The following is a 19,042-nucleotide window of genomic DNA, read 5'->3' as shown; positions in this document are numbered from 1 at the left end:
CTTATGTCAGTGTAGTTATGGCGATGCAATGTCTGTGCAGACCCTGCTTTTATTGCACTGGCTGTTGACTATCTTGTAAATTTCAGCCCTGAAATTGACAAGAAAGTCAGGCAACTAAAGCCCAGTTGCCCCGGGCTCCCTACCGGACTACACCTGCCAGACTCCCCACTGGCCTGTTCATGTCCGTCCGTCTCCCCACTCAGGAAGGCGAGAAGCCTGGGCAGCTGTCCCCACTCTCAGTGGTGAATGGAGAGGCGAGAAGCACAGGCGGTTGGCACCCATTCCCGGAAGGCAATGGGGAGGTGAGCGGAGCTGAGAGCCCTGGCTCTCAATCCCTCCCACAGCTCCTCTTTCATCCTGGTGAGGATGAGCATCACCGATAGAAGGAGGGTAGTGTGGATATCATCCACTGCAGTAATTATTGTGGTGGCTGTCAGTCGACTTCACAAATTTTGACTTAAGTCTGTAGTTTAGACATGCCCATAGGAATGGGATTAAATCCAAGGTCCATCTCATCTAGTATCCAGACTCTGGCAGCGGCCAGACTCCAGTCTGCCCTGCATAACGTGTGGCACCACTTCAAGGATGAAGTAGGACATCAATACATAATATTCATATTACAATAATTATTCTTGGGGAAATTCTGTGTCACTGCGCATCCACAGACTTCATGTGCCTTGAAGATTTTTTTCTCTCTGCAGAAAATACATTCTGCTGGAAAAGTCCTGCAGTTATGCCTTTCACCCACCAGTGGCTGCCGTGGCACCAGAACAAAGAGCAGCTGCTCCTGAGTGGCAGCATCCCCAGCTGCAGATAGGGAAGAAAAGAGGCTGCTTTTCCAACAGCATCCTGCCAACCTCACACCACCCTGCCCTTGGGGCCAGGTCAGGAGGCATGGGATATGGGGGGAGGGATAGCGTGGGACACATAGGGCTGCTGGGGGTGGGGGGTTGTCACAGACTGGGGTTCAGAAGGGCTAGTTGAGAGGGATAGATGGGGCAGGGGATGAATGGGAGTGAGGGTAGAGGGACACATGGGGTCAGGGGCAGATGTACATAACTGAATGAGAGAGGCTAGAGGTCAGCCAGGGTCTGCATGTGGACGCTCCCTAACAATCTCATACAATAAATGTTCCATACTTCTCCCACCCACACCCAACAACCCACAAAGTTCACACCCAGGCTCCGTCCAAGCAATTACTTCTCTCTGCCTAAGCTCCTCCATTACCCAAGACTCCCCAAAACCTTCGCACGGCTTCTGAGGTGAGTAGGAAATATGGTCCTATATTGTAAATTTAAATGAATTATTACTCAGAGTTCTGTATTAATGTGCCTAGTAACTAATCTATTTGTTAAAAAATATTTCCTGAATCTTTTTTGTTATCTGTATTGTTACAGACATATTTGCTGACAGGTATTTTGAAATAAATTACCAAAGTAATTGAAACTGGTGTGATTATACTGTGTTATTTTGACAAAATATGCAGAATTTTAAAGAATTTTAAAATAGCATGTGCAGAATTTTAATTTTTTGGCACAGAAATCCCCCAGGAGTAATATATGCACAATTTGCAGATGAGTTGTTTACTAATCCCCCCCCAAAAAATAACAAAAAAAAAAAGAAGATATTAATGGTGTCCATTAATGATCAACTTTCAGAGATGCAGTACCAATTTCCCCACAGGTATTCCCTCCCCTGCAGCCCACAGAGCATTTTGTCTCTGTGCAGATGCGAAGTCCTGTATACCATTCAAAGTGCTCAATAAAACATACATAACATACACAGATACATATAAAAACAAACTTTGTGGAGCTCTCTGAAATCCTATGTAAGTTTAGGCACATGGTCCTTACTGCCACAAAGGTTGAGCCCCAGTGCCATAATCATTGGATAGCTCACGGCAAAGCACAACCATCGCTACACAACAGTCACACTACCTGTGCTGTCTGTACTATATATGCCATAGCAGTATACCTCACCTCTTCTTCTCTGAGCTTCTGTTTCCTCTTCTCTTCAACGGCTGCTCTCTTTTGCTCCTCTCTCTGTCTCTGTTCCTCCAGTTTTCTCCATCGTTCTTCAATTTGCTTTTCATATTGAAGTTTTGCTCTTCTCTCCTTCTCCAAAATCTGCTGCTCTCTGGCAGCTTAAATAAATAAAAATACTCACTTAACTTGATTTGATTTTTTCCCCGTTTATAAAGTCATTTACCAGTATGACAAAATTGGAAGCAAAGAGCAAAAGTATACCAAATGCAAATATACAGGACACATTGGTAAAACAAAATCAACAGCACAATGCATAAAAATACACTATGCAGGTAAAATAAAAGAAAAGAAAAAAAGCAATAATCTAATTAGTATAATAAGTAATGAGGAGACCCATTTTTTTGCAAACTGGCAAATGCTCCTTTTCGTCCATAAACAACATAATCCGACTAACAAGTGATCTGTATCTGTGTATATTATAAGTTGCTTCATAGCTTTATGGCTAAATTTTCCCTGCACAAACATGCCTCCTGTGGCTTTTAAAGGGAGTCGAATGTAGATGAAGAGGGCCAAATGTGAGTTTTAGTACTACAAAGGCTGATTGTTTCATCTTCTCTTCTTTGGCGGGATCTTCTTTAAAGAAAGAATTTAAATAGCTGCAAAACCCTCCCGTTCCAGCTCCTTCTCTAGTTTCTTGGCCCCAGTAATCTCAGCTCCCCCCCTGCACCCTTATCTGATGTGTTTCCCTTCCTTTCCCCGCTCCATTGATTCTCATTCTCAATCTCCCTACCCACTAGTCCCTGTCTCCACAATCTGCCCATTCCTTCCCCATTTACCTCCCCAGATCCCATTCCCAGTCTCATCTGGCTCTTGCTCCCAGTCTCCCCTCCCTTCACAGACTCCTTATTCCAATCTACTTCCCCCTTCCTGGCCCGCAATCCTGGTTCTCATTCTCTCTGCACTCAAATCAGGCCGCTTTCTCTCCCACACTGATCCCAGGCTTCAAGTGCCCATTGTAGAGAGAGTCTCCCTCTTCTTATTTCAGGTGCCCACATCTGGCAGTGGCATGGCCTCTAGCAGCCCAGCGCTACTATTGCAGAGAACGCCCTGTTGAGACGCAGGCTGCAGTTTGCTCAGTGCATACAGAATCTTTGGGGAATTTACCAGCTAAAAACCTAAGATGTCTCTATTGAGCATGTTCAAACTATAATCTTTCAAAGGCTTGTAACTTGGCCAGATTCTGGTACCTTTTCACAAGGACAGGAAAGGGCACATCCCTGACAATAGCTATGTCTACACTGCAATTAGACATGCCTGGCTGACCCGTGCCAGCTGACTTGGGCTAAGGGGCTTTTTAATTGCAGCGTAAATGTTCTGGCTCAGGCTGGGGTGCAGGCTTTTGGACCCTGCGAGGTGGGAGGGTCCCAGAGTTCAGGCTTCAGCCTGAGCTGGAACCTCTACATTGTAATTAAACAGTCCTTTTAGCTTGAGCCCCCAGTGAGCCCGAGTCAGCTGGCAAGGGTCAGCTGCAGGTGTCTAACTGCAGTATAAAAGTCACACAAAGGCCACACCCCTGCCAAATTTCAAGTCTCTACTCCAAAAAATGGGGGCATTGCAGCTTTTCAAAGGAAAGGTAGCCAGAGATTTTTTACATGAGCAAAACAACATTTTCTCTAGTCTCGTTCTTGGAAACAACTGAATAACTTTGGTGAAATCTTCCAAAAACACCTGTCATGGCAAATTTCAGTCCAAATGTTTAAAGTTTGGGAAAGTTATAAGCAACTAAAAGCAGGATGTCTTAATGGGAAGTGTTGGGCAACCTGCCCTGCCTATAATAATGAGGTAGAAAGAATTATTCAGAAATATTTTACACACATACGCATACAATCAGCATTTCCCATGAGGTTTAATTTGTTCTTTAAAGCACCAGAAACACCACCAATGAGTCTGAAAATAATTTTTGCCACCCATGACTTAAAAATGAATTTGTAAATTTTAATTCATGTGACAGCAAGGCAAAGGAAATAACTAGTTTATGCCACTCTCACTAACTCCACTTTAATTTTAAAGTTGTTAACTCTCAGAGGCTAAAATCACAATGCCGCAGCCAATCAATCTTTCATTGTAAATATCGTTCAGGGCTTGACTTTTTGACAGAATCATATACATCAGCTTCCAAAAAATCAGCATCTCACACATATATTCATGTCATAATATTCAACAGCACATTTATTGAAGATAACTGATGATTAATTGTAGAATGTGAAGTGCTGTACACTGAAATCAGCTGAAAGAGTCCTAGAAGATTAGGTTCTTGTTTGAAAGTAAATTAGATTCTGCTAAAATTCTTCAGCAATTTAAACCATTTTAAGATGACAGAAAAACAAAAGTAGACTGAAATATAACATTTAAAATTCAGAAGAGGAACAACATGATTATTTTCTTTTCAATAATTTAAGCCCCACTAAAACTCACAAATAGCTTTCAAAAAAATGAAGAGGTCAACTTACCTAGGTATTTTTCTCTTTCTTCTCTTCTTTCTTTTGCTAATCTTTGCCTTTCATCAGTTTTCAGAAATCCATCCACCACTAAAACCAGATGGGAAAAAAAGGAATTTTAATGAAAAAAGTCAAGAAGAGTCCAAAAGAGCCAAAGAGCTAGTGCATTTCTTTTTTTAAAAATTACACCATACTCTCATGGGTTATTGCATTGAATCAGGGATTTTTTTTTTTAAATAACTCCTTCCTATGTACAGTGGAATTCAAGGTAAAGTTAATCATTGTAAACACTCAAGCCTGAATCCTTCACACTGCAGAAAAGTGAAAGATCAGGCTTTTGTAGGCTGTGGTTTTTTAAAACCTTTGTGAAGGCAAAGTTACAATAAGACATTAATACACTACCCATTGTACATCACTTGTTCAGGATCAGGTTAATATTCAAAGAACCTGGCTACAGATTCTGACTTGCTGGTTGGGAATCCTTTCTCTGCTGATTACACTAGGAAGGGTCACAAAATTTCTAAACATCTATCCTCTTTTTGGCGCTTCTCTTCTGTGCATACTTTTAGTTTACTTTAAAAATACCCAAAAGTTTTTATTACTAAATATTCAATATCATTAACAAGCTTGTTCTCAAATCCTTGGCTAGGGTTGGGGTATTTCAGTATAACAATAAGGCACAACAGGTTGTCATTCATCACAAGGCACATGCGATCGTGTGCGAGACTTTCAATGTTTTAGTAATGTTGTGGACACTAAAGAGAGCCAGCATCAAAAGACACAGTTATACTAGAAGGCAAAAAAAGCTGTTACATGATCCTGTGGTCTCCTTATTAGCAGGTTAAGCACAGCCATACCCAGGGCTGATCTAGCCATTTCACCGCCCCAAGCGCAGCGGCATGCTGCAGGGAGTGCTCTGCCGCTCGCCGGTCCCGCAGCTCCGGTGGACCTCCGACAGGCATGCCTGCGGATGCTCCACCGGAACCGCAGGACCAGCGGACCCTCCGCAGGCATGCCTGCGGGAGGTCCACCACAGCCGCCTGCCGCCCTCCCAGCAACCCCCCGCCGCATGCCGTCCCAAGCACGCGCTTGGCGCGCTGGGGCCTGGAGCCGGCCCTGGCCATACCAAATTCCTGGAATAACATTTGCACAACAGAACCATATGTAATTATTACTGCAGAAGGCTACAGAGGGAGCTCCCTTCCTGTAGCTGGTACAAACAATTTCTCTCCCCATCTCTGAAACACGCCCCCGTCCCCCCCAACTCCCCAGTCAGGAAACACACTTTTCATCTTCCTCTCAGTTGGCTTCTGAACTGTCCATCTGTGAGAAGCCACATCCTTTAGAAAAACGAACAAGAGTACTTGTTTGGCACCTTAGAGACTAACAAATTTATTTGAGCATAAGCTTTCGTGGGCTACAGTCCACTTCTTATGCTTAAATAAATGTGTTAGTCTCTAAGGTGCCACAAGTACTCCTGTTCTTTTTGCAGGTTCAGACTAACACGGCTGCTACTCTGACACCCTTTAGAGGCTGTCTATGGATATGCCATGCACAGACTCAGCCAGCACAGTAAATCTGCTACAGTACCAAGTCCCCTAGAAAGTGTCAATTAACAGATAAACCTTTCACAAAACAATACAAAATACAATGTAAGTCGTCCATCTGAGGTGTAACTACATTGTCTCCATTTATACACCAACAATTAACCAGAGGCCCTTTGATCAAACAGACTGTTAAAAGGCTCCTTCTGACTCATGTTCTTAGGTAGCCTTCAGACATTGACTTAACGGATATTTGCTTCTTATTCCAAGGTAATGGCCTTCACTTTCTTCTAGGTTTTCAGAAGTCACCACAACCCTGCCAGAGCAGCAGTGTATACAGGTAGCTAGATCTTACATGTTGTATTTATAGTTAGTGATTAGTTTATTTGAACCCCCTGTTGTGCCAGTGTGGTTTCCTCATATCACATATGTCGTCTAAAGACCAAAGGACAACAGAACAGAGCAAGGTATATAAGGGAACAGAAGTATGTGAGTTTTATTCAAATATTAAAAAGGGAGAATTAGCTTGTAATTCTGCTTCTCTGGAAGTGGTAGCTTGCTGGAGTCTCACTCCTGGGCCTCAGCTCCTCTGAGAAAAACAGGTGGTGACCAGGAGTGAGAATTCTGCCTAGATGATGGCATAAAAGAATGTATAATATGCACTATGGAAGTTTAAAAATCAGCCTGGCAAGGCCATCAAGAAAATTTACCAAAACACAAAGTCCAGTTGTCCTGCATTACAATGATTACTGAGGACAACACTGGTTCTCTCAAGCACCTTTATGCTCTCCCCCATACCATACCACACCACACCTTACACATGAGGAAATCTCCAAGCGAAAATCTGTAAACAGCCATGCAGTGAGCAAGTTGAAATTACTGCTAGTGAGTGGCTTATGACATTTAGGGTTTGTGCAGCTAGTCTACACTAAAATATCTGGTTGTTACTGCTGCCCCATGTTTCTTCCCCACTTTCCAGGGTGCAAGGAGAGAACGAGGAGTTGCTGGCAAAGAGATTAAGACAAGGAGCAGGAAGGTGGTTATGGGGAAATGAAACAGACTGGATGAGACCACGGGAATGAGGAACCCACGGGGATGGGGACAGGGCCAGCTTCAGCTTTTTTGCCACCCCAAGCGGCAAAGAGGAAAAAAAAAAAAGCCACAATCGGCAGCACTTCGTCGGCTGCTCTACCGGGCTGCTTCATTCTTCAGCGGCAATTCGACAGTGGCTGGTCCTTCTTTCCGAGAGGTACTGAAAGACCAGTTGCTGAATTGCCGCCCCCTTCCCAAGCACCAGTTTGGTGCCTGGAGCCAGCCCTGGGTGGGGAGCTTGAAGGGGTGTGTGCACTGGAGGCCAATGGGTGGGAGAGAAATCAGATGAGGAGTTGCAAGTCGGTAACTGGACAGGGAGACTCAAACTGGCTAAATGAAATGGGGATAAGAAGCCTAAGGAGTGGAGACTGGGATTGGGACAGGGACAAGATGGAGGGGGTGGCCATTATAGACTGTTTCCCTTCACAGCCTGGAATGGAACTCAAGATTCTGGAGTCTCTCAATTCCTCTGCTATCAGCAAATATCTATGAAACCTTCTGGCAAAAAGTATCTCATCTCCCTGCTGTGCTGGTCCACATAAAGTAACTGCTATCAGTTACTCCATTAGCTCAAGCAGCAGAGGTCTGTGGGGTGGATCTAAAGTTTCCAGCCCTGCTGATGACCCATATGGATGTCAGTATGGTGTCACATGATAGAATTTCTGTTTTTGCGGTTTAATTTTTATAAAATTAGGAAATTACCCACAAAAAATTATGTTCAAAGAACATTATGAAGGCTGTGGAGCTCAGAAGTTAGGAATCGCCAAAATTAAGGTTGCCTCTTCAACCTTAAATTGGCACTTGTGTGCATATGAATGATGAGACAGTTATAATAGACAATTTTTTTCCACATTGTAACATACTATTTTTTCCACAGAACTCCTGTCTTACTCAATGCACAGAACAGATGGTGCTCACTTGCTAAGCAGCTGTTCAATATTTTCTTTTTCCCTGATTGTCCAATGAGTGGACCCAGGCCTTAACTACTACACATAGTTCAAAACCTGCTCTGAAGAGAAAATTATTAATTTCCTCATGAGCCTGTGGAAATGATGCTTGCTCATATTTATATAGAAATGTATTGAAATGTTAGTAGGCCCAAAAATCTATTTTCTAAAAATAGGCTGGACAATACCCAAATGAGGCTTCGTAAAATATGAGTAAAGTAAAGTAAGACAGTTCAGAAGCAAGTTGGAGATTAGTTAGGGCATAACCCCAGGTTATGCTGTAAACATGTTTTGGTCCTAACTAGTTTTCACAAGTATTCCACATAAAATGTTAATGTTTTGGAAAATCTTACCTATATTGATAGTTATTGGTATGGCATTTATGTCGATGTTAATTAAGATGATGTTTAATGTTAAATAGCCAATGAGAAAGTAGAAAATATTTAATTATGGCAGTGGATATGTATTTATGGGGTGGATTTAATGTTAATTAAGGGGCATTATTATAGTTGATTATGAAACGATAGCACACTAATTTTAGATTAGGTATGGCCATCCACCATCAAGGTAGAGGAAGAATTATACCCATTAAGGAACTGATCACCTCTAAATGCACCATTTCATATTAGGAAGTGAGTATGAATGCAGTGTATGGTTATACTGTAATGCCTGTTTGCGTCACTATTTTATATTAAATAAAGTCTTTAATTTTAACATTCCTTGTGCCAGTCACAGTCCTCCACTAAATTAAATTATCTGCAACCACCCTGGAGGCTCAAACCTTAAAAGAATTCAAAGTGGTTTTATTTCTTATTTTTAAGATACTAATTGGGAACATATAAATCAAAATTACAAGGCGCTCATCACCATAGTTTCTAAGTGATGCACAAACATTAATTTATTACTAAAATACTCTTGTGAATACTTGTGAAGTGAGGAGGTAGTATTTTACAAATGGGGAATTAAAACACAAAGATTAAGGTCAAAACTGTCTATTGATTTTGAGTGTTCTATATACGGCCTCATTGTTCAGAGTACTTAGCATTTTACAGCACTTTATATAGTCAGAGTAGAGTTCTTGTTGACCTCTGTTGCAACTGAGAGTCCTTGGGCTCTGAACTGCAGAAGTGCTAAGTATCTCAAGATGGACAACCAGAAAATGAGGAACACAAAATGGCCACCTGTGAAAATGCTGGTTTCAGTGACTTGCCCAGCATGATACATTACATAGGAACTCGGTGGCAGAGACAGGGATAGAATCCAGTTCTCCATGGTGGCATTCCACTGCTTGAACTATTAGCTCCTCCTTTCTCTTCCTGCAATCCCCTGCCTCATTCACTACATACATTTCAACCTCTGCAATAAATGAGGCAGGAATCCTATGGACAAGAGCCTCCTGCATTACACAACCCAGATTCATCCCTAGAGCAGATCCTTCCTGTGCTCTCAATAAGCCAGAGGTTCTATGGAAAAAATAATATGTGATCATGTAAAGACTATCATAATGCATACACACAAGGAGGGCAAATTAAGGTTGCACAGTCAACCTTAATTCTGGCACATCCTAACATTTGAGTGTCTGACTTTGCACCCCTAACAACAGTATTTTAACATGCGTTTTTTTGTGTGTAATTAATATTTAACTTGTCTGTCAAAAGTTTCTTGCCCTAATTGAGTAGGCAAATTTTTTTTTCCAAAGCTGATCTAGCTATTTCTCTTGTGTAATAACTGATTATTTGGTAATGATTTTTTATTCCAGGTCAAAATAAGCATATAGAACAAGGATATAGAATACAGTGTAAAGGTAATAGTAGCCATGGAGGTTTACAGTTAATTTACTAAGAATATGATCAATAGTACAAATTTAAATATTCTAAAAAGCAGATTACAAATGATGTGCATCAGATAAACTAAGTACACGTTTATGAATCACATCATCATTAATCTCCCATTATAAAAAATGGCATCTATTTATTTCACATAATGAAATACCAGCAGATGGCAGAGCAATAGTTTTGCAAAATTTGAAGCATGAAAAACTGCACTCCAGGACTGAAAACTTGTATACTAAGCTTCAGTCCAAAAGGATTTTTATTGCCAAATCACTGGTCCCTCAACAAGAGATCTGAAGTGGAGAAGGCCTTGTATAAAATTCCAGGACATAACCACCTCTGCAGAAAAGGGTCGTACTAGGACTCTAGAAATCAGTTAAAATGTCAGTACTCCTGCAGCAATAATACATCAACAAATACTGAATACTTTTTTCAATACTTTTACATTCATTCGAGATAAATATTCACAGGAGCACATGCACACTTATCTTAATCACCGCTACAATTCAGTTTGATGGACTAGATGGCTCCGGAGATCCTTTCAACATAAATAATTGTATGATAAAACTGAACGTCAGAAAACATTTTCTGCCTACTTTTTGTAGTTTTTGGGAGGATGAACTACCAATGCTGTTCAATAAGTAGAAATTAAACCACGTCAACTGATATGTAGAGTAAGTTTCTAAACTTAACATAATGCTGCCACTTCTTCTGACACTTGAGTTTTGTTTCTGACACAAGTACTGTCCCTCTGTCAGGAGACAATAGATGTCTTGGCCCTTGTAGATTGGCTTCCCAATGTAAGAGAAAATCTGGGATGTGGACTCAGCGCATATCCTAAACATAACTTGCTTAATTTTCACGCACATACACAAGTCATGGTAAACAGGTAGTTACCCACAACACACAAGCAATCCACTCTTCCAGAAATCTCAGCCCACACATCAAAGTCCAGTTCCAGGAGGTAACTCCGTCCCAAGAATTGTCTCCAAATATAGAGAATAAAGCAGAAAGCAAACTCTCTGCTCTCTTCCATAGCTTCTGTCCAAGTAGTACTGCACAGTAAAATAATAATACACCATTTCTTCAAAGACTAAAAACTGTATTGCAATCTAAGAAAAAGAACTTGTAGGATTATGCATAACTTCGCCAAGCGGTGACTCCCGCCATAACAATACTCAGCATCTTACAAGATGTGCCAAGAAACCATGACATACAAATTTATATTCACAAGATTCAACACTTCAGAAACAGATGGGTTAGGAATAAAAGACATACTACAGACTGTCATAAGGAAAGTACCTGTGAATTTTGTATTTTAGTACAACACTGACCAAAGTCCCAGGTCAGCTAAAAGAAAATAGCTTTTCAAACTCCGGTATATTGCCGAAAATCTTGCACAAGTTAAGTAACAATGTGTCAAGTAGAGATGGTCATGATTTTCCCCCCTAAATTTTCCATGAAAAATATTGACAAAATAACTGTTAAACTTTTTCCTATACTTTTTTTTTCAGGTTTTTCATTAAACTGAAAACCCAAGATCAGAAACATTTTGGGCTTTCAAACAATTAAAATTTTTGTCCAGTCCAGTTTTTACGTGAATGGCTGAAATTTTATTTTCTTTTTCAAAATAAATAATTCAAAAATTTCATCAATACTTTCCACAGAAAATACTATTTTGACCAAAAATTTTTTTTGTAAAAAAGTAGTTTGAATAAGTTTCAGACAGCTGTAGTTCCAAACACATAAGAATCACAGTATTTTATTTGTCATAAAGAGGATTATGTTAATGTGGATAGTCAAGAAGCAGTGACTACATTTCAGCATCCATTTTGATAGCATGCTATATTTACATAAGGTTATAGTACTGATTTTTTTTAAAAATTCAAGTTATATTTACTTAAGCTTTACATATGAGACATCCTGAACCACTGGCCAAATGTCCTTTATCAAAAAGATTTTCAGGGCATTTGCAATGCACTAGCAGTTTGGTGATCAGCAAACTTAATAAGTATAAAATGGTTCCCTTTTGACACCTCATCATATTCCAATATGTAAGAGGGCAATCCACGCCGTCCCTCTCTCTCTCTCTGCTTAATTCCCACAATGAAGCTCTGATACTTAGCCAATACATGAACTTAACTGGAAATAAAATGTAACCCCACAAAGGTCTCCAATTATGTTTAATCCTAAAAGAAATGTTAATCCATCTCTTAACAAGCTGCACAGAAATTCACAAAAGAAGGCTCTTATGTTCTGTTAAACAGAACCCTATTAGCTATGAATAGGCCATAAAAGGGATGCTTATCCAGGAGAGATGAGGTCCTAAATGTTAGGAGCATTTGAAGGTAAACAACCCTCCCACATTTATTTTGTGAAGAGCCCTTACCTCTAATTTAAACCAGAATTTAGGGTGCCATCTCTATAATTAAATACATCTTAGACATATGCAAGGAAGTTAGTTAACTTAGAAATATTTACCAAAGTACCCAGATTTTGAGACTAAAATTGTATGTCCTAATTATATTTAGGACTTTGGACTTTTGAAGTTCCAAAACTCAGGTTCTTGTCCATAAAGAACTTTCAATTAAAAGAAATTCTCTCTCTTGGAAGAGCAGAATCACTGCATACTTCTTGCATAAATAGGATATGCTCATCTGAGTTGAGATCAGGATGCTTCTGTATTCAGGACTTCTGGACTAGATCTCTCAATGAAGAGAATCAGTGGACCCTCTTAGGTGGAGAGAACAACTAACTCAGATTTTGCAAAACTTTTTATGCAACATCCTTCCATTCAGCTGTATGGAAGGGTTGGCCCAACTCTGAAAAGGGATCAATCGCTCATTCTAACATCATCCCATTGGGCAGTTTAAAATTTTGGGACATACTCAGATTTGTCTGCAGGTAATAAATTCATCAACTGAACAGATCAAAATGTCATTTCCTGTTTTCTAGTCATCCAACAGATGGCAACCAAGCTTTAGATAAGTTCACCTCTTCAACAGTTTCAAACCCTTTTATTTTGGACTTCTTTAATTTTTTTTTTAGCACTGTTAATTAAAATATATTCTAACAGAATTGTTTGAAAAGTCTTTTGGCTCAATTTTCTGTCACTACTACTTCTTGAACCATTTAACAACAGGATGAGGTAACTTGGTGATTATCTTCCAGAATTCTACTTAATTTTGAAGTTAAAGCTTTCGCCTTCTTTCTTTTTACAATGAGAAGAGATGAAGGTTTCCCCCAATTTTATTCTACTTTTAAATAACTTCCAGGTTCATTATAAAAGCATAATCATAATTCACAATAATAAAAATATTCTGGCTATTCTAACCTGTCCTAAATAACTTCAAAACATTAATAAAATGAGCAAATAATCAAAAAGCTTGTATTATCAAATATCAAATTAACAATTTAAAGTTAGCAATTTTATACAACATTCCTACAATCAGTAATATGTGAACATACATTTTCAACATTAACTCTTATACAAATACCTCAGTACTATTGCCAAACTGGTCAAAATATTTACTTGCAAACATAAAAGATAACAAATTTAGCTATATAAGAGGACAAATATTAGGTTTGCTTATAAGAAAGGAATTCAGAATTGTCATCTTAAAAATTAACAGAAAAGACCATAAATTTATTTGGTTTCAATAGTTCCTTGTTTCTCAGGGTGCTATGACATGAAGCCTTAGGAAAGAGAGAGCTTTCCTGAAGATAAAAATACTAAGAAGAACTCTACAGACAACAGAAGGAAAGGGGAAACCACAACAGGTCATACTGAAAGGTGAACTGTCAGGCTGGAGGGAGATTACTAGTGGAATTTCTCAAGATTTTGGGATCAATTTTATTTAACATTTTCATTAATAACCTTGACACAAAGTGTGGGCATGTGCTAATAAAACTGCAGATGTCACAAAGTTAAGAGGTATTGCTAATATGGAGGAGGACCAAAATATCATACAAAATGGATGACCTGGAAAACTGGACTAATAGAAACGGGATGAAATTTAATAGTGCAAATTGTATGATCATACACGTAGGTACTAATGACAAGAATTTTTGCTATAAGCTGGGACTTATCAATTGGAGGAGACAGAAGAGAAAAGCTTACATGTACTGGTCTATTGCAGGATGACTATAATCCACCAATATGATGTGACTATGAAAAAGGCTAATGCAATCCCAGGATGCATCAGGCAAGATATTTCCAATAGAGATAGGGAAGTGTTATTACCATTATACAAGACACGGTGAGCCTCATTTGGAATACTGTGTGCAATTCTGGTCTCCATTGTTTAAGAAAGATAAATTCAAACTGGAATAAGTGCAGAGAAAGGCTTCTAGGATGATAGGAGGAGACTTACAAAAGCTTCACTTGTTTAGTCTAACAAAATGAAGGCTGAGGGAGATATGATTGCTCTCAATAAGTACATTAGAGGGATAAACACCAGGGAGAGGGAGAGTTATTTAAATTAAGGATCAACACTGGCACATGAACAAATGGATACAAATTGGCCATCAGCCAGTTTAGTCTTGAAATTAGATCAGGGTTTCTCAAACAGGTGTCACCACTTGTGTAGGGAAAGCCCCTGCTAGGCCGGGCCGGTGTGTTTACCTGCCCCGTTCGCAAGTCCGGCCGATCGCGGCTCCCACTGGCCATGGATCATTGCTCCGGGCCAGTGGGATAAAGCTGTGCACAGACAGTATTTTGAGAAAAGAGTATTGCTCCCTCAACTCATGAAAGTTGCACCTTCATATTCTCCCTAAGCAAATGAAATACCAAAAAAGTTAAGTGCATGATTTCTACTTGCTCACACAGTCTCTTGGGGCACATCCATCTTTTAAAACAAGATGAATGGAGATCAGCCCAAGTCGACACCTTCCAGGAAGGGGGAAAAAAATCAATTGCTTTAGAGGACTAGAATAATCACTGCTTCTAAGTATGCTTTACTTTTCTAAAATAAGCAGCCAATTTAGCTAAAGGCCAGCTGGGATTGCTAGGATACAGGACTGCTGATTTATATTTATATTAATCTTTTTTTATATTTATTAAATGTTTTTTTATTACTGGGAGGAGTAGCTAGGGTGCCAGACAGCAAGTATGAAAAATTGGGACGGGGATGGGGGGGTAATAGGATCTTATATAAGAAAAAGACCCAAAAATCGGGACTGTCCCTATAAAATCAGGACATCTGGTCACCCTAGGGAGAGCTCAGTAGTTTAAGCATTGGCCTGCTAAACCCAGGGTTGTGAGCTCAATCCTTGAGGGAGCCATTTAGGGATCTGAGGCAAAAACAGTACTTGGTCCTGCTAGTGAAGGCAGGGGACCAGACTGGATGACCTTCAAGGTCCCTTCCAGCTCTATGAGATATATATAACATGCGGAGATATACCTGTTTTAAAATAAAAAAAATTTAAAAATTACTCAGAACCATCAAGCAGAACACACAGTCTATGGAACCACGTGCTATTGCTATCCTTGTCCCTCCTCCACTTAAAACTCCCTCTTATTGTTTGTTACACTCACTCTTTGCACTTGTCTTGAATTAGACACTGATCCTGCAAACATATATGCACTTTCTTAATTTTATGGACTGTGCGTAAATCCATTTACTTCAGTTGGGCTACTCGCCCAACATAAGTTAATCAAGTATGTAAATCTCTGCAGAACTGGGACCTTAGATTGGAAGCTCTTTTATGTGGCCAAGCAGCACTTAGCACAGAGGAACCCCAACCTTGAATAGCCTTTGGTCCCTATCACAATACAAACAGAATGACACATTTGAAGGATCTGAAGGAAGGCATGCAGCAGACCTTCTGTTTAGTCTGTTCCAGTGCCTTGTGCCATGGCTTATGAAGAAAAAGTCTCACAGAAGGCCAATTTCATAAAAAAAAAATTTGTCCAGGCAACCTGGTGGAGTACCTATATTCACACTGATTTGCTTCTCTATCTCTTGACTTCAGCCTGGGTCTCAATAAAAGCCCTCTTAGAACATGCACTTGAATATAGTAGGGATTTGATATCTGCAGTGAAGATCAATTGATTTTTATATCTGGACTTACGTTCATTATTATTTGAAACAAGCAGCAGCAGCATAGTTTTACTATATAACAGAGTTAATTTCTTCATATTAAACGTACTCTAAATATATTTTAAATCCAAATAGTCAGGTTTTATAAAAATCAATCAAACCATTTATTACATTTTACTGTTGTTTATTAGTATTACAGTAGCATGTAGAGGTCCCAAGCACTGGTGCCCCATTTACTGAGACTTCTGAGTTCTTACTTTTATGCTAGAAACTGTAACTCCACAGTCAGGTGTCAAAAACTGCTTGCTATCAGGATGAATTGGCTCTGCCAGCATGTAGTGCTGAACACAGTGCAAGCACCTTGCATCCACATTCTGGGGAGGGAAGAAAGAGAAAGGGGAATAAGAGTCCTCTTCACTTGTTCTACCATATTCTTTACTACAACATACTGCTAGGGATGTAGCTAAAATATGTGGGAGGCAGAGAAGGTCAAGGAAATCACACAGCTGCTCTTATGGTCCAACTAACAGCCTTAGTAGAATCTCTATAGCCAGTGAATTCTGCAGTCTTTTGCAGCCCCCATGTGGACATAGTATTGATCTGCAACTGGATGTGCAGAATACTTCATTTTATTTATACTACTTTACAAAAAAAATAACATACTTGTCTATTTTCCTTACATAATTGCGTTTGATATTGTAATTTAACAAACTGACCAGGGCCTATACTTATTCAGAGGGCTACTCTGAAAGTCAAATGTTCTGTCTTTTTTTTTTTTTTTTTTGGCTAAAGAACCAGGTTTCTTTGTAATCAAGGGCTTAGCATGATGCCTCTAAAGTACTGACAGCCTCTTAATCTGAATGTTTCTCCTCCACCTAGAGAGTTTTCTTGCCACCACTAGATTGACAAGCTATGGTCTAAGATTTCAGTACGCTGGAGCCCTTTTTAAAATTTTGCCATCATGTTAAAGGAAAAGTTAGGATGATTTTCTGCTGGTGGCAAAAGCAGTCTACACTCACTCTAGATATTACTGAATCATCCCTTACAGAGAAAGCTTATCAAATGATTTCATTCTTAATTTTCTGGCGACACCACAAGGTGATAATTTCTGTACATGTACACACACACACACACACACACACTTACTTTTGAAAAAAATCCTGGGGAAAATATACCCAAATTTCTTTAAGTCTACGTGTTTGTCTACACACAAACTGGAACAGAATGAACTAATTCAATTGTAATTCACAGTTTTAGTTATTTCTGGGTTAGTCTGTATGTGGACACTTATTTCAGATTAAGAGGGAAGCAATCCAAAATAAAAGTGTTCACACCCCGATTTACCTTTAAATACTTAAAGGTGAGAATTAAAATCAGTTTAGTTCATCCTGTTCTAGTTAATATGTAAACAAGCTCTATGGATCGTCTAAATTGCAACCATGAGTGGTATTTTAAAAATGTTTCTGATGTATTTTAAAAAAAATTGCTGTCACTTTTTGAGTCTTCAACTAGCTGTTCTTCATATTCTTTTTTGGCTTTCTTAATTATATTTTTAAACTTCACTTGCCAGAGTTTATGCTCCTTTCTATTTTCCTCAATAGGATTTAACTTCCACTTTTTAAAGGATGCCGTTTTGCCTCTCACTGCTTCTTTTACTTTGTTGTTTAGCCCCGGGGCTCTTTTTTGATCCTCTTACTATGGTTTTTAATTTGGGGTATAAATTTAAATTGAGCCTCTATTACGGTGTCTTTAAAAGGTTTCCATGCAGCTTGCAGCCATTTCACTTTTGGCACTGTACCGTTTAACTTCTGTTTAACTAACTTTCTCATTTTTGTGTAGTCCTCCATCAGGGCCGGCTTTAGGCCAATTCAACCAATTCCCCTGAATCGGGCCCCGCCCCTAAGAGGGCCCCACGCCCAAGCCCCAGTATAGTATACAGGCAAGAGCTGGTGCACTGTACCGGGGTGGCCTGACTTCCCCAGGGGGCAATTTAAAGGGCCTGGGGCTCCCAGCAGGGGCTGGAGCCCCAGGCCCTTTAAATAGCCCCCAGAGCCCTGGGTAGCAGGGCAGTGGAGCTCCAGCTGCCTCTGTCGCCCCGGTCCTTTAAATAGCCCCTGGAGCTCTTCCACTTCCCCAGGGCTCCCGCGGCTATGTAAAAGGGCCAGGGTGGTAGAAGCAGAGGAGCCTCAGGCCCTTTAAACAGCCCCCGAGCCCCGGGCTGCTGCTGCTAGCGTGGTGGGGGAGGGAGAAGAAGGGGGCACTCACCGTACAGGGTGGGCTGCACCCCCTGTACCCTTTGCCCACAGCCAGCCCCTCCTGCACCCCCCTGCCCGCACCAGCCCTGTACCCCCTGTCCTGCCTGAACCAGTTCCTATCTGCAGCCAGCCCTGCACCCCCTGCCTGCAGCCAGCCCATCTCCAGCCAGCCCTGTACCCCCTACCCAGCCCGCACCAGCCCCTGCCTGCAGCCCCTGCCCTGTCTCCAGCCCACCCCGCATCCCCTGCCTGCAACCAGCCCGTCTCCAGCCAGCCCCTGCCTCATCCCCTACCCTTCCCACACCAGCCCTGCACCCCCTGCCCTGCCCGCACCAGCCCCGGACCCCCTGCCTTGTCTCCAGCCAACCCCTGCTGCACCCCCCTGCCTGAAGCCAGCCAGTTCTGCACTCCTTTGTCTCCAGCCCTGCCAACCCATGCCGCACCCCCCAGTGGCCCTGCCTGAAGCCAGCCAGCCCACCTCACACCCCCTGTCTCCAGCCAGCCCCACATCCCTTGCACTGCATGCAGCCAGACCCTACCTCCAGTCAGCCCCTGTCCTGCCTCCAGCCAGCCCCATGTCCATTGGTGCCCTGCAGTTCCCAAGGCAGTAACCCTGCTGTCATAAATAGATAGCTAAGGGTTAATGTTTCTTTTACCTGTAAAGGGTTAACAAGGGGAACCAAACACCTCACCAGAGGACTAATCAGGAAACCGGATTTTTCAAAGTGAGGGAGGGAACTTCTGGGGGTGTTTGTTTTTGTTCTGTCTGTCTGTTTTCTCTCGGCTATGAGAGAAGAGGTTTTCTTTCTATCTCCAAGCTTCTTTCTACCCTTCTGTTACCAAGGTGT

The 19,042-nt window shown here is 40.9% G+C and overlaps 1 protein-coding gene across 7 annotated transcripts in view; it reads right to left on the bottom strand.

The window, feature by feature from the left end:
- Positions 1–19,042, bottom strand: part of MAP7D2 (MAP7 domain containing 2) — a 155,801-nt gene that overhangs the window by 65,316 nt on the left and 71,443 nt on the right. For all 7 annotated transcript variants that reach the window (XM_075060110.1, XM_032777993.1, XM_032777995.1 and 4 more), the window contains exons 2-3: positions 4,496–4,573; positions 1,980–2,143 (exon numbers count right to left, since the gene is read on the bottom strand). In XM_075060110.1, the coding sequence (XP_074916211.1) occupies positions 1,980–2,143; positions 4,496–4,573 (242 nt within the window). The remainder of the gene's footprint in view (positions 1–1,979; positions 2,144–4,495; positions 4,574–19,042) is intronic.

Source organism: Chelonoidis abingdonii, chromosome 1 (assembly GCF_003597395.2).
Source record: "Chelonoidis abingdonii isolate Lonesome George chromosome 1, CheloAbing_2.0, whole genome shotgun sequence".
Classification (NCBI taxonomy): Eukaryota; Metazoa; Chordata; order Testudines; family Testudinidae; genus Chelonoidis; species Chelonoidis abingdonii.
The sequence above is the reverse complement of the archived record's forward strand: the minus strand, read 5'-3'. Positions and strand labels throughout refer to the sequence as shown.